Source organism: Colias philodice, chromosome 14, assembly GCF_061535455.1.
Source record: "Colias philodice isolate Cphi_HAF_F1 chromosome 14, ilColPhil1 Martin Lab GWU primary, whole genome shotgun sequence".
In the NCBI taxonomy this organism is placed as follows: Eukaryota; Metazoa; Arthropoda; class Insecta; order Lepidoptera; family Pieridae; genus Colias; species Colias philodice.
The window spans coordinates 10,053,177-10,070,133 of NC_143099.1; the positions used below are offsets into that span (position 1 = coordinate 10,053,177).

Genomic DNA, 16,957 nt, shown 5'->3' on the forward strand with positions numbered 1-16,957 from the left:
TGACGATTTTTGCCATTAAAATGATTCTTAACAGGTAAATGCATGAGTATTGAGGAATATTGTAAATAACGTAAATATACACTTGCCTGTGAAATTATAGGCCAGAATTTGGTGTCCAAAAACTTCTGCAATTTTTCACAATGCAATACATTATTAATATTCGGGAAATATTTATTAAATACGCAACAATATTAACTTAAATATTCGAGGCGACGCAATTTTTTTGCCACTTATGCCATATTGTCAAAGTGAGAGTTGCTACAATTTTATTATGGTAACTACCCATAATCAGGGAGTATCGCTTTTTAATAATTGGTTGAGATACTTATTTTATTTAGCATAAATAATAATTGTCTCATCCAACAATGCTTCTGAATGACATTGTTGGCAATTTATCAACAAACTCATGTACAAAAACTAACCTTTTGCACAGAATATTACAGCATACATAGTAGCCTTGGGAAAACTTCGTATTGACAGTGGCAATACCAAGTTAGGTGTGAAAGTGATAGAACACAACAATTTTCTTGTTACACGTCAAATGTTCATACCGAAATCTCCAGTGTATAACAAACTAATACTTAATCTGTGGTGTATAAGATATAAGCTTCTTGATATAAACGATTATTAAATTTGTAGTCTGTGGCCGTATTGAGAAGTTCGACATTTCGACTTTCGAAACTCGACTCGAGTGCCAGGATTTACAAGGGAATTCATTGCATATTTTCTTAATTTTCAGTATCTCATATTTTTTGAGTAAAATTGTGCGTTTACTATAGTTTACTTGTACTGCATACAAGGAAATAAATATAAATATTATAGGACATTATTACACAAATCGACCTAGTCCCACAGTAAGCTCAATTAAGGCTTGTGTTGTGGGTACTAGGCGACGATAAATATAATATTTAATAAATACATATATAGATAATAACACCCAGACCCAAGAACAAATAATTGAGTTCATCACACAAATATTTGCCCTGACCGGGGATCGAACCCGGGACCGTCGGCTCAGTAGGCAGTTACTTTACCACTGCGCCAACCGCGTCGTCGAAATAATTCTTTATAACCAAATTTTTATAAATAAAACAAACAATTTGTGTTTGGTTTTTATATTATTTGGGAAGTAAAATGAATACCACATAAAAATTAAAAAATGCATTTATAGCATTACTCAATTGAGAAGCCACATTGTTTTTGTTAATATTTTAGTGTTCAATAATGAATTAAAATACAAAATATGTATACCATGGACGTATAAAAAAAGACGGACGGTATATCGCCTAAACATTGAGTGAAGCCTAGTAATGGCGGCGAAACATCCATGTGTGTGTGCCATGTTGCCATGGCAACAGCTGTGTTGATGACAATGGCGGCTGTATTTTTTTCTATAAATTTTGCCGTAATAATTTTGTCATTAAAACATAAAAGAAATAACTTGCTTCCCTGTGGAATGTGATCCCTTGTGTTTTGTTATTTAAAATTGTACTGTTGCGACACCATTTAACCACGCAAGACGGCATTTTAAATATTTTTTGTGAAACAGTGACGCAGTTAATCAGTCGGTAGTTCACAACGTAATGGCGGCCGACTAGCTTACTATGGTGAGAGTGTGTGCGTGTTTATTGTCTTTACACGGTCGCTAGCTTACTATGGTGGCTTCACGTTGTTTGTTCGTAATACGGCGTCCGTCTTTTTTTATACGTCCATGATGTATACATTCTCTATTTTAGTGAGTATAAGCTTGGCTAAATATAAAGTGAAACATAACTGAAATTAGATAACATATTTTTAAAAAAATGTGTTGCTACTTATGCATTATTAATATTTCTATATTGTTCTAACAATTATTTTCTTCTCCGTTTATTGCCTAGAAAAGCTAATTGATTGCTAAAAAAGTAGTTTTTATTTTCTTCTAATATATTATTGCTATATTTCCAGTACTTCAGAATACATGAGTATAAAGCAGTGAAGTTTATTGTTTCATTATATTAATACAATATAGCCTTTCATGCATTTACAATTTAACATAATATATATATTTATATATATATATATATATATGTGCCTCAATTTCGGAACAAAGACAAAATATATGATCATCAATACAAGCTTGAAGCCCACAAGAGCCAACTTTATAAAACATAAAAAATGCTAAATATTTAATCATTTAACTTGTGACACAGGCTTTTAAAATAGATGTCATTTTACGAACATTTATTATGTTAATAATACAAATTTAGAAACTTAAGACAATTAATTTGAAAACATTTGCAAAGATATTGAAGCTATGTATTGGCAGTCCAGTATAGACACGGCCTTACTAATAAAATGTTAAACAATGGATAAATTTCTACCATTTTCTACCATAGCTGTGTCCTGCTCTTGCTCACATGAAACGTCAATCATAAAAACAAGACAGGTTATTGCAATAACTAATCCATTGAATAGCGAATGGGTGACATTTTATTAGTAAGACCGTTATTGTTTATCTGGTTTATTAGCTGGATGCTTTTGCAGCTTGCCGTCTTTTCACATCCCAGTTGTAAACTCTAGCCATGTTCACTTCTGTTGTAGTCCATTGGTCTCTGTGAAGATATCACATACATTTAAAATAATGAAAATAAACAAAATAGAAAAAAAAAATGCTGCACTCAAGGAGTGCCGGCAGAAGTGAAAACTTGATTATTAACGTTGAGCATGTTTGATATCCATCCGTCTTACGCTTTTTCGATCAGGTCACGTGTCCTGACACGAGTTTAAGATTTTATACCCATTACAGAAAAAGTGCTCAACGCCGCTAAAGAAGTTTTCACTTCAAAAAAGAACTTGGAAATTCATACAAAGTATGAGTTTTTAAAAATATTTCATAAGTTTAGGATGTATCTGGCATAGAAAATGTATATTATCTTTAATATCGTAAACTGTGGCCCAGATTTTAAAATGGACTAAAAATTAAGAGCGAAATATATGGAAAACTAGCAAACCGGGCGAACTCCGTTTCGCCACCAGAGACACCTTTTCTTTGCTATAAACCTCACAGAGCTCGAGACCTTTCCAACGAATGCAAAACCGTGGAAATCGGTTCGTGCGTTCTGGAGTTATAGCGTCAGGAAGGAAAACCCGACTTATTTTTATGTAGTAGATTTAGGGATGAAACTACACAGTCAAAAGTCACAGCATAGGTACTTTGTAAATGTGCAGGTATGTTACAATTAATGCATTACGTTATATATATTTTACTTTTAGCATTTTGAGTTTGTAGGAGAGTAAATACCTCAAAAAGTCCAAATCATGCTCAACACATTCAAGATTTTTCTTTGCAGTGGCCATATTTGTTGTGAGTAGGTTTTCTGCATCTTCTAATGTATACTCCAGCATGACATTAGCACCAAGCCACAAACATACATTTTCTGTGGGTGGTATATCAGCCTGAAATATTCAATGTTTCATTAGATTCAATATAAATAATTGAGAAATATCAAGCAATCCTGTTTGAAACAAATATCCATACTAATATTATAAATGCGAAAGTAACTCTGTCTGTCTGTCTGTAACTCAATCACGCCTAAACTACTGAACCAATTTGCATGAAATTTGGTATGGAGATATTTTGATACCCGAGAAAGGACAAAGGACAAATTTATTGCGAAATATGTACCACGGGCGAAGCCGGGGCGGACCTCTAGTTGGAAATATGTTTATTTAATCTTGATTAGTACCTACCAAACTTTGGCCAGTTACTACTAAGTATCAAAATGTTCAGAAAAACTGTAAAAAGACATAGGTAATATAATAGCACCAATGCCACATCCTTACCTTAACAAAAACTTGATCACTGAGTAAAAACTGTGTTTCGACGTTCTCTTTTTGGGCTCTCAGTTTCTCAATCATTTCGAGCGATCTACCTAAATCGGGGATTTGCTGTCGGAGCCGCCTCCTTTTAGCGCTTAATGTGTATTCCATAAATTTATACTTTCCATGTTGTTCATCCAGTTTTCTGAGGACTTTTTCAACACCTTCAGAATTTTCCGGTAAATTCATAAACTCGTCTACATTGTCCTGAAAATTTTAAATTTAATGATATGTATATACAAATTAAATAACTAAATTTATATCATATAAGGATATACTCTTTTGAAAAACACTAGTTTTACTCAGATATTCTGAGTACATAACTAAATAAAGGGATTATTTATAGCAGATGTTTAATGGCATTTGGAACCTAACCTAACTTTGTCGTTTTGGGCTAATAATTATTTTGAGCTAAGATCATTGTTTTAATTTTTACTTGAAAAATCTTACCACGAATATTGCTTCTGGTATTCCTGAAAAAGACTTCTTTTCTGAATTTTCAGTACCGTCTCCTTCCATTTTTATGCCTTTTGAGTTTTGAATTTTTTTCTCCTAACACCAAAAAGTATAGAATTATGACATTCGGCTTTGAATCTCTGATCTATGCCCAAATCTGCTCCACAGACTATGTTGAAAGAACAGAACTTGAATTATTATGTCAGAAATTAATAAAATATGTGATAATGATGTCTTCAATACAGATTTTTGTACGTCCTATCGAAAAAAAAATTGAAGAATAACAAATTCAATTCTCAGGACGTAAATATTGTTTAATTATTTCATGATTTTTCGAAGTGTATAATATATTCGTGGTTATAACTTTACTCTATGGTTCGAACTTCAAACGTCATTTTGACATTTATTATCTGCTTGCTGTACGATTTACCCAGAAAAATAATTTTGAGGAATTTACCTACAAGAGACCTCGAAATCCTCCCACAAAACACTGTAAGCTTTTTTGTATACTATTGTGTGTGTGATAACACCGGAATAATATATTAACATAAACCATTTACTTACAGATCCAAGGCTGTAGTTAAAGACTACGCCCTTTTGTACAACTGCGTTGTTTATTTTTGCTATCAACATAGGCCTCTCGGATACTGCCGTCATGGATATGATGGTGTCGACTTTGCAACAGCAACGTGCTGTTACAGATCAGCTGCGGCGGGAGGCAGCAATCAAACGCATCCCCGTATCCGCTGCTGTATCGGACATTGTTCGATTCATAAGTGAACACGAACAGGAAGACTGTCTTTTAGTTGGCTTTACCAGTCAGAAAGTCAACCCCTTCCGTGAAAAAAGTTCTTGCACTGTATTGTAAATTGTTGTGTCACTAATCAATGGTAATGTGTGTTTGCTAAACTTGGTGTTCCTTACAAACTTGGTTTTATTTATTTTTCGATAATTGATTACGACAGGAATTGAAGAGAATCTGTTAATTTCAAATATATTTTAACTATCACATTATTGTTTCTTAAGCATAATAAATGATCTGTAATATTCAATAAATGATTTAATCGAAGTATGAATTTGTTTCAATGGGTGCTTCAGTCAGATAGGTACTTTATCAAATTACCATTTTATGCACAATAGAGTTATTTTATTAGAAATGCATACCTAACAGAGGTTATATTTAAAAATAAATTAGAATTTTAGTGTCTAATATTTTATTTGTGCACAAAACAAAATATTCCAAAATAAATTACAATATATATAACTTTTAAATTAAGGTAAGTAAACAGGAAATGAAAAATAACTGATAGGATTGATTTTTAATTTGTTTCTCAACTCTACAATTTTACTACAATGATACAGTTTTTTATACACAAACATTTCTGTAAAGGCTTGAGCATTTTGCATTCTAATCTATGTCTTATCTAAAATGTAATGAAAATTATTATATGGGGGGTAAATCTACACATGGATGCTTACTGCCAAAATTAGAACTAATATTTAATAAAATAGTAGACAATCCTTATACATAACTATTGAGTAGTGTTTTCCGGAATGCATATAATTTTCCGTGATATAAAGTATAATATTCTTAGTCCACACTTAAAACATCTACTGACGTTTTGTGCATTATAAATATTAATGGACATAGAAAAATTTACACGACAGATTTGATAATAATTGTGGATACAATAGATTTTTTCATAAATGTGCTTTTAATAGATGGTATACATAATACAAACAGCAAAAGCTTTCTTTGCCTGATCTAACTACCTATTTATGAAACAAATAATTTATTCTTTGGACAATGCAAGCAACAGTAAAGTAAGATCTATCCTCCAATGATACAATTCCTTTTATACATTATTGAGCTATGCAAAGGTAAATATTTGATACGGCAGTGGATTTAAACATAGGTAAAACTTATGTAATATTTGTAAATTGTTTGAGCAAATTTGGAATTCAATGAATAAACCTTATTCTAGGGGTAAAACTATATAAAAAATGAAATTTACCAACTATCAGTCTTTAAAATTGATGTTGATTACCAACCTTGTCGCAATTTTACTCTCAAAAGTTTACAAAAAGAGTGAAGTAATGAAATTTAAACATGCCTATTGACTAGCATCTATTGTCAGATTTTAACTTTAATATTTATATCTAGTTTTATAATTTTATCTTTAAATGTAATGACAATGTTATGAAATCAAAGAAAAACATCCAATTTAAAACAAAATATACAAAACTGCCGCAATATTTATATTTACTTTTAGAAACAATTTACAAGAACATTTTAATAGTTCATATAGAAAATGTTCAACTTATAGCTGTTTATTTACATGACAAGTTTAATCCATACCGTTATTTCAATGCTGAAAAACGTTCATCTAGTGTTCTTCCAAACTAAAGTATCTAGGCCCCTTCAAACAAGGTATACATCCAATACAGAGACATTTACGAATTATACAAAGGTGTAAAATGGAATTTTATATCTACCTATCAAATAACATTTAGAATGTTACCATACATTTGATTACAGCTCTTGATCATAAGATTAGCTTCTTACACTAATACTACATACTCGCCCTTACAGCTAGCACAAAGAATGCAAATCCTGATAAGTATATATTAATTAAAATTAATTTGTATAATGTATAATCTTAATTAAAAAAAATACTGGTAAATAATGTTATGTAAATATAGCATTTAAAACAAGGCCTCCTTTATTTGGTGTTACTATTTAGGTTACAGCTATGGAGATGGAGTATGTTATTTTTTTTAATAAGTACTTTTTTAAATAATAATGGCAAGTTCTTTGTAAACTTTTGAGATACACCATCCCATAAAATAAAAAATTAAGGGTTATGCTAAGGGTATACAATATATATGCCAAAGTTTAAACTCGCTCTTGGCTTGGGGGAGAGACGTCTTCTGTTCCATTTGCTACACTCTGATGGTACAGCTTTAGTAATTCCATGGCATCTTGAGCTTGACGCTTCTCTAGGAGTATCCTGGAATTTGTTACACACAATATTTAAATTATGAATGCTTTTAAAGTGAAACTTTTATTACATCGTCTCAAACTTTTTGGTCTGTGTAGCGCATGTTGCGTGACGGTCGAAACGTACGCGTACAAATACGATAATTTTGTGCCTAAGTTTCACTTTTACCGTGGTTTCATAAAACCACACAACATTTTTTCAACTAGTGAAAGTTATTATTTTAGAGATATAAAGACATTGCTTTGTGTTATTGACATGTTGTTTTGAGGCTGATAAAAAATATTGTTATTATTGTTACAATCCAAAGCATCCACTTATGAAAAGTAAATTCATATTACACTTACATTTACTCATGATTAATTAAAATAATTCCAAGAAATAATTTTATACCATACTAGCCAACCGGGCGAACTCAGTTTCGCCACCAGAGACACCTTTTCTTTGCTATAAACCTCACGGAGCCCGAGACCTCTCCAATGAATGCTAAACCGTGGAAATCAGTTCGTGCATTCTGGAGTTATAGCATCAGGAAGGAAAACCCGACTTATTTTTATATAGTAGATTGTCTTAAGCAATTTTTTTAATTTAATTTATACATTGAAAGAGCCTTCAAATTAAAAATTATTGAAAATATAAGAAAAGTTTCCTAAAGGGAATGGCAGTGTTATCAAGTTTAGTAATGTTTGTTTACCTTCCAGAAGCTTCCTTGATGTGTTCTAGAATTATTCTGTTGTCCCTGTCTGTAACGATATCAGCAAGGCTGTCGGGATCCATGTCTGACAATAGTTCCAGGTCCTGACCACCTAGCAAAGAAATATGACATAAATTGTGTTGGAGCCGACCAACGAGATTCGCAACTTGACTCTTATCACCTAAAGTCACGTCGTCCGTTTGATCCAGTGAAACTTGGCATTTCGGCATATTTGGTGCCCATTTTTCGGTGCCATGTAAAATCATTAAGGATGTGTCTGGATCGAGCGTTGAAAAATATTCCTCATCATCCACTTCTGTACCGTCACACTCAAGCACCACTGTTAAATTCTCTGTCGGCAATCCTAGTTTCTCTGGCACTTTTGTTAACAAATCTTCTAATGACGAAGCCACAATTCCTTTCTTCTTCTCACGATTCACATCACATATCTTGTACGGTTTGTTTATACCGTTTTCCATTATGTTATTACACTCTTAACGCCCAGGATAAAAAACGAGCACTCTTTTGTTTAACAAAGTGTATTTACTCCGATGTACATTCTAATTTTAACCACAACACTGTTCTCTTTACGGCTTGAAAATGAACTGAAAGAAATAATGGGTAGATTCAAGATTGACAGTTTTTATGTTTGACGTAATTGAAATAATTGCCAGAATCGGTTAATTTTAAAACACACACAGAATTTTAAAAATAAGAAAATAATGATCACTATTAAAAAATGGTTCATGCAGTATTCGATTTTATATTAACACATTAATAAAATAAATAAAAGATTACAAAAATATAGTACGTGATATTGAAACGTTCGTGATGCAGATCAAACGACTGTCTCGTCTAACTGCGAGTCGCTGAATGTTACTTTACTAAGGGCACGTACATATAATGATACCATAGGTCATGCTAGGACGTTAACAAGGTTTAGCGTTACAGACGGAGGTTAAACAAAACAGGAGGCAAATTTTAATTATTTTAATTGAGCATCGAGCATTTTTATGAAAATGTTATCTTCATATTTTTGTCTGTTAATGATTTTATTGATTTTAACAAAGAAGGGTAAAAATAAATAAACTAGCAGTTAAGTAATTTAGATAAAAATCGCAATTCCCATAAGGCCTGATATTTTTTTTGAAGGTAAGGTACTTAGTTTAGGTACCATGAATGTAAAAAACATAGAAAAAGTGCCAAAAACTATAATATTTAAACAGTGACCATAATATTATAAAGGGTATATGTATATTGTTCAATGTTTAAACTGTGTTTATACTGTAAACCAAAAGGGAATAAAATAAAAAAAAAACAATAATCATTTCTGAACGAGCTATCTTTTAAATTGCCGTTCAATTGCGGTTTTCCCATTAATATTGATTGCAATTTTCTTCGCTTGTATGGCAGTTTATTGATGAAGATGGAAAGATCAGTGAAGGGCAGGTAATGCCGGGGGTCACATTCGGTCAAAGCGTGGCGCGACGGGCGGGGATCAATAAGACACCCGCCTCCCTTCTTGTCTCCCTAATGTTCTTCCAGAATGCATTTTGCAGCGCTTACCTCCACCTGCTCTCTAGTCAAGCCATTATTTAGCGTTCTCACTTGCCTATTATTTATTATAATGCAACAAGCTGTTTTACGTTAGCGGTCACAGCTATAATATAAACGGCCATTTTGCGCAGTCATCCGCTGGATAATGTTTATCAAAATTTCATTTTCCCCGGCAAGGAAAGTTAATTGAAAAGAATTTGCGAGGGCGGGAAACTTGGAGACGTTGCTTAAATTCATTTAGTATGATAAAGTGATAAGTTATAATACCATTTAGGATATATTAAAGATCAAATTTAAGACTCTTTTGTCATTATAAGTTCTTTTTTTAATTTTGAGACTTCTATTGAATCTATCACTATAACAGAAGTTCGTAAGAGCTGGTAATGTTTTGTGTTGCCCTAATGGTATTGAAAAGACAATATGTGAGTGTGAACCGTGACTCTACCCCTACGCTATAAAGGCATCCTCGATCTTAAATAAAAAAATACAGAGGAGAGCATCGTTTATCAGCCTTTATTGGGAAATATCATTAGCTAAGTGAACCAGCCTTACAGTTAACACAACACATTAAAATTCTATACATATACAAAGCTGACAAATTTCGTATTTTACAAAGATGTTGCTTGCATAAGCATGCAACTGTTTGCATCAAGCGTATTCGTGCTGAAAATAAAATCCAGCGCGTTGTTATCTGCTTGATTTGAGCAAAATTTCGCGTTAGAGAAATTTTTTACAATAAAAAGAGTATGAAATGATATTTTTATAAATTAAAACTCTGGTTCTCAAAGAGTTAAATACTATGTTTGGCAAGATAACGATATTGTTCAACTGGAGATCCAATCAAGCAAGAACTATTTTTAGGTCAACTGGTAGTAACAAAGGAAATTTTATTTGTCCAATTTCTAGCTTATATGTTCATGCATAAAACATGTTACTTCTACACTTAGTCCACAGGTAAAATAAATATTTTTTCTTACAAGCTATTAAAATAGCAAAACCGTGATGCTGCCTTATCTTAGGGCGTGCCGCATGTGCATACACCATTAAAAGAGATCGTTTTTAAAATGTATAAACGTGTTAATTTAAAAATAATTTTGAGGATTATAAGTGTTACAGAGAGTACAGCTGTTAAGGTTGGCAGAACGAAACTGTTACTCTCCTTCTAAAATAAAATGACGTAGCAGCTTCGTAGCACATTCGTAGCACCTTGCGTGCCCGTATCGTAGCTTTCCCTTTCTTCGCCTACGTGCCACTTTACGAGTCTACGAATAAATCTTATTATTACGACTACAAATTTTTCTTTATTCAAGTGTATCGAGATTATACAATTTAATTTTAACTCTATGGCATCATTCTTGAGATTTTTGATATTTTACTATTATTACGCATATTCTTTTTGGGTATTGGGATTTCTAAGATTAGCACTGGATTTTCTAAACATATCGATTGTTCAATGATACAAAAGTAAATGAAATACTTTGCCAAATAAAATAGATGTAACGTGTATTTTGGGATATCGCACCCGTTACGTATTCAAGTTTAGCTCTAAATAATTTATTCCCATCTCACCCGCAGAGAACCTTTCATGAATTATTAAAGTAAATAAAATACCAAATGGAAATTGCTATGTTTATTGATTTCCGATCGTCTACTTGAAGGTGTGAGGAATCCAATTTAGTTTTCCGGTCGTCTTCACCCATCAAATATTGGACTTCCTCGAGTTAATGATCTCTGTGATATAATTAATTAATTTTTTCTTTCGTTTTGAAGCTTATTTTATGCCAGCGTAACTATGGATACAGAGACAGAAGATTTTAATAATCCGATGGTTGATATTTCGTTTTAATTAAGTTTCATCGAGGTTTCATCGCAATCAAATTATTTCGTACTTTTCATATTTTGAGGTGCTACCAACATGCAACTGGGTGCAATACAATAATATGCAATATTATGGACAAAAGATAACGGCAAATTTGGAACATGAAATACAAATCTTGCATGCCAATTAAACTATCCGAATGTTTTACAGAGCGAAATGAAAACGTGTAATATACAGAGTTACTTGTAAAACACCTGCAGCAACCTCGCAGGACAAGATAGCTAACATCATAAGTAACAACATTTGTTCTACGACTTTTGATAATTTGTTAGATTTTATTTTCATACAAAAATAAATATAAAATATTCATTTAATTTTCCGTTTGAATATTATAAACTCTACGCGCATCCCAAAAATTACGTAAACAAGAAGCGAACGAGAGGAGAAAGGAGGCGTCGCGTCGTCCTTTCGATAATGAATAGAACATAGACTTTCTTTCTTTCTTCTTCTTTCTTTCTAACATAGACTTACAAATGTTAGGAGAGTACAATAAAAACTTAAAAAAAATCATTTAAAAATAATGTATTGCGTTATGCCAAAAGTCGTAGAACAAATGTTGTTACTTATGATGTTATCTAGCTATCTTGTCCTGAGAGGTTGCTGGTGTTTTACTAGTAACCCTGTATAATGCAAATACAATGTGGTATAGTTTAAACGTTATACAACAAATATAATACATAATAGGTATAAGTTAAAAAGAAATTGCTGAACGTTTTTATCATAAATATAAAAATGATGACTCAGTGCATTTTAATAAAAATTCTACTATTTTAAATTCTAATAGAGAAACGATCCATGAAAGCAAACGCCTATTTCCCCGCTCTCCATAGAAGAGTCTCGAACGATCGTTTGTTAATAAACAGTAAATTGAAATGACATATTTATAGCACTGATTGCCTACACGTGCTGTAATAAAGAACATGCCTGAATAGCTTACCGATATCTATACGAATAGAGATAGGTTACATAAAGGAGGGTATTCATATATGATGCGAATAGGGAATAAATACTACCTACCTACATGCTACCTAGTTACAAATTTTTGTTCCATCATGTGATTTTTTTATATTCATTCTTAGTATGTGTGACATTTTGTGATAAAGGCAAGTGTAAAAGAAAAAGTTAAGGTTCACTTATAAGTTTAGACACATTACATAACAGCGATGTTTTGTAACATAATGTTATTTTCTATTTCAGTAGTATACGAAAGATAAACATCTCAAATATCGTATAAACATTGATAAATACTTGGCTTGAACAAGCGAGAATTAATGTAGGTCACTTAAATTAATTAATTAATTATTAAAACTTCATAAAGAAATTTTTTCAAATTATATCTCAGTAAAATAAATTTGGTAGCGTAGCGTTGAAAATTATTATAGCATCCAATATATTATTCAGACTGCCAGTTATTAGAGTTTTTCAGGTTACATTTATTTTTAAATATACCCTCAACAACGTTATAAAGTTTTGTTTATAGTTTAAAATCTGTTCGTGACGTTTGTTTGAAAAGCCTGCTTATTCTGGAGATCACAGATAGTTTTAAATATTTTTTAAATATTTTCATTTTGTTATAAAAACTACTTAGGTGGTTTTGCAGTTTTGGTCGATATACATTCAATGTTAAAAACTGAAATAAAACTTGCTAATAGTAAGTACATAGTACATTTAAATTAAAAATAACTAATAAAAAGAAGCATAACTAAAATCAATGGTGAGTACTCGTTAAATATATATAAAATATTAATCACTACATAGTATAAAACAAAGTCGCTATCTCTGTCCCTATGTATGCTTAAATCTTTAAAACTACGCAACGGATTTTGATGTGCTTTTTTTAATAGATAGAGTGATTCAAGAGGAAGATTTTAGTATATAATTTATTATGTTTTAGACAAAACGGGCGAAGCCGCGGGCGGAAAGCTGAAAATGATGCTAAAACTTAACGCCGCGTTATACATACGCGTCTACATATTTAATTGATTATTTTATTTGTATAATGAAAAAAAATAATAATAATAAAAATCAAAGCCCCTAACAATACAAAAGTCAAGCACATTCAAGGACAGTTTTCTCTCTTTGCCACTTTGAAACGGACGGGTCGCAAAATTCAATATAATACTAATTAATAAACGTTAAATATGAATAAGCATTAAACCCAATTTGCGTTAAGTAAATATCGCAATACCCACTTGTCTACTCCGTAGAACTTGGTAACAAAAGTTCCAATTAACGAGGCCTTACAGAATACGATATTTCGGTTTATTACAGAACAGTCGGGCTAATTAGCTCTTAATTTTTCTATTCAATTTCTATATTTATCTATACATATAATAAAATCGTAGGAAAGTCAAAACTGTACATTGAATATTTTTTTAAAAGAATACATAATCCATGATCTATAATCGATATAGAAGCCAAAAATATAGTTTTTAGAATTTTTGTCTGTTTGTCTGTTTGTCTGTTTGTCTGTTTGTCTGTATGTTTGTCCGAGCTAATCTCGAAAAGTACTGCATAGATTGACTTCAAATTTTGCATGAATATTACTAACAGGTCGTGTGAGGTTTTTTTAAACATATTATCATGCTATCACCTCCAGGGGAGGAGCTGTGAACCTTTACTTTTCTTACGTATTCCGTGAACTACGACAGCGTACAATCTAAAGACTCATGTTTAAATGTTGTTTTTGAGTAAGCCATGCTATTATCTAGCTTTACACTATAAAAACTACGTCATTTACGTTATTTGGGCAGAGAAACTGTTTAATGAATCTTAGTACTATAAAGACAAATTTGATTCAGCGCCATCTATGAGATTTCGTAAAAATCAAATCAATTTACATGTTAACACTACTGAACACAATGTTAAAAATTAATAATTTAAATATAATTATGTTATTTATTTATTTAACTCTTTAACCCATAATAAATCTTCCCTTCCCTATAAAGTGCGCTTATATAATTCGTGTGAATATACTACATTTTTAAAAGTGAGGGTAGATGTATATTATTTTAAGTCAAACTAGACACCATTACAGTTAATCTAATATTGATTGTGTTCATTGGTTACATTTTTAAAAATCTTCGTGTTTTAATAATTCGATCACGAGGCGGGACTCTAATACAAAAAGGTTAGTTCGTTGATAATTATTATTCCTTCATCATTTACATGTTGTTAGTAAAAATATACTTTGACTGTTAATACTTTTGTTCAGTATTTATCTGTATGATTATTGCTTGGTAATAATTAATATATTTTCATGTCGTATACCTAATTATAAACATAAGTGTGATGTGAAACTAGCTGGATTTATTTTTACACACTCACAGTCTTATATTTTGTGTTAATGTTAAAATAGTATTAATAGTGTAAATCATAATATTTTTTCAAAGTTAAAAATATTTCCTTTTTTCTGATGGTGTTGCCATCGAATTAAACCGCGCTGTCGTTTCGTTCACAAAAAGTCATGTTATTAGGACCGAATATGTAGCCGCCTCAACTTACGGAAACGAGAGTAACCTGCGTTGTCTGTTAGTTATTATATAGTCGAATTTAACGTTACATGGAAATTGGAATCTAAATATATGTATACCTACTTATATTAAATCTGTAGAGGTCAATTCTGCACATGAAATATATTTCCTAAATAACTATCACGAGGTGATTAGAGACCGACATCGACGCGGACGTCAAAAATGTTTGTCCGTCTGTCTGTCTGTATAACCGTTATAGAAACAAAAACTACTCGACGGATTTAAACGAAACTTGGTACAATTATTTTTCATATTCGTGAGCAGAGCAGCAACTCCATTTTTAAGCTTTCGTCGCGTGTGCGTTCTTAATGCGTGTATCTTAATGGTTAAAGCTACACAGAAATCAAGTATGAAAGAAATGTTCTCCATATTATATAAAAAATATCTCCCGACATCATAAATGTCTATCTTTTATGGTTGAGCTTAGGAGTTCAAAGCTTTCTGATTATATTTGTCTACTAGCTGTCCCCGCGACTTCGTTCGCGTGGAATAGTGACTATGGGACCTATGACCATGGGCTCAGGGTGGGGCAACAATAAAAAATCATTTTTATTTTCATGCTCCCACTCCCGCGCCCACTCGCACTCCCACGCCATATGCCACGTTCAGTCCCAATCCCACGCCCACGCCCACTCCCCTTCACAATTAGTACCTACCAGATCAAAGCCAGGGTAAGCGCCCCACCCAGCCCCACCGTGGCTACGCCCATGCTGAATTACTACTTAACATACAATTATTGAGTAAATACGTACAACCATACTGTACTGTTGTACTACCATAAATAATTAAAAGAATTGTTATTAAAATTTCTTACTAAACTGAGCTAAAAAACTTACGTACCAAATTATTAAAGAAAATCAAGAAATGAAATGCCTAACCTATACCAAATAGTTACTACATATTGTAATTAAAAATTATGATTAGTATATAATATCGAAAATCAAAAAAGAAATGCCTAACTAATTCTACGTAAAATTTCTTTTAAATTATGTCATATTATTTTTTAGGAACCAGGGGGGGGGGAGAGGAGCAAATTCTATTTCCTTCCTTTCTTAAACGGATGTTTTTAATAATCTATGGTGTAGCCAGTAGCCACTGATCAGCTTAATCGATACTCAGTTTTTATCAAATCCAGAAACAAATCCAAATTAGATCTTTCCTGTCTCACGCACGTAACTAAAGGCTGAAGAGAGAGAGAGCACGTAACTAAACCGTTTAGACGAAGAAAAGTGTATAGAAAAAGGAATAAATAATTTCATAAACTTCCCGACGATCTTTAAAAATAAATTATAACTTTCATTTTTTTCATTCCCACTTTTACCCCTATGTAGGTATAATAAGTGGATGAACCAATTTTGATACACTTTATCTAAGAACCAGCGTCGGAAAATATTCTGCCTAACAAAAAAAACCGCATCTAATTCGGTTTACCTGTTAGCCAGCTACGGTGCCATAGACAGACACACACACACACACAGAAATACATAGCGGTCAAACACATAACACCAGTCTTTTTGCGTCGGGGGTTAAAAATATAATACGACATAATTTAAAGGACATTTTATGTGGAAAATTTACCTATACACCAGGGTAGATAATTTTTGAAACAAAAAAAAATCGCAGTAGGATGAAACCCATTAGAAAAGGATATGATAAAAATGTAAGGAAAAATAAATTACGGTCAATCGGAGTTCGGGAAGTGGGAGGGGGGGAGCTTTTAAGAGAAAAAAATGGTTTCTCTCGATTTCTCGATAATAATAACACCTGCTAATTTTTTTCTACATATTTTAATTGTACAGACATCACTTTTCCACAATTTTATTATATGTATTGATGATGATGATTGAGATTATAACACTCTTAGTCCGTTTTAATTTTTATTCACCCGCATCAGTGCCACCTAAAAAATCTTTATATATCGAAATTCGAGCAAAGTTAAGAAAATGAGAAATAAGAGTTCTCAAGGATCGTTAGAGATAAG

The 16,957-nt window shown here is 32.1% G+C and overlaps 3 protein-coding genes across 3 annotated transcripts; 1 reads left to right on the forward strand and 2 right to left on the reverse strand.

Annotated features, from left to right (window-relative positions):
* Positions 1-2,317: 2,317 nt before the first annotated feature.
* On the reverse strand, positions 2,318-4,451 carry LOC149483013 (prefoldin subunit 3-like). The gene is made up of 4 exons (XM_089703119.1): positions 4,309-4,451; positions 3,823-4,065; positions 3,281-3,435; positions 2,318-2,591 (listed from the first exon to the last, which is right to left on the reverse strand). Exons 1-4 carry the CDS (start codon positions 4,375-4,377, stop codon positions 2,504-2,506), a joined length of 555 nt encoding a protein of 184 aa, XP_089559245.1. The 5' UTR covers positions 4,378-4,451; the 3' UTR covers positions 2,318-2,503.
* Positions 4,452-4,677: 226 nt separating this feature from the next.
* On the forward strand, positions 4,678-5,386 carry Ggamma1 (guanine nucleotide-binding protein subunit gamma-1). Its single transcript, XM_089703117.1, has 2 exons — positions 4,678-4,806; positions 4,881-5,386. Exon 2 carries the CDS (start codon positions 4,970-4,972, stop codon positions 5,180-5,182), a length of 213 nt encoding a protein of 70 aa, XP_089559243.1. The 5' UTR covers positions 4,678-4,806; positions 4,881-4,969; the 3' UTR covers positions 5,183-5,386.
* Positions 5,387-5,621: 235 nt separating this feature from the next.
* Positions 5,622-8,863, reverse strand: LOC149483015 (DNA fragmentation factor subunit alpha-like). The gene is made up of 3 exons (XM_089703116.1): positions 8,819-8,863; positions 8,008-8,612; positions 5,622-7,325 (listed from the first exon to the last, which is right to left on the reverse strand). The coding sequence occupies exons 2-3, from the start codon at positions 8,484-8,486 to the stop codon at positions 7,211-7,213; spliced, it is 594 nt and encodes a 197-aa protein (XP_089559242.1). The 5' UTR covers positions 8,487-8,612; positions 8,819-8,863; the 3' UTR covers positions 5,622-7,210.
* Positions 8,864-16,957: the final 8,094 nt, after the last annotated feature.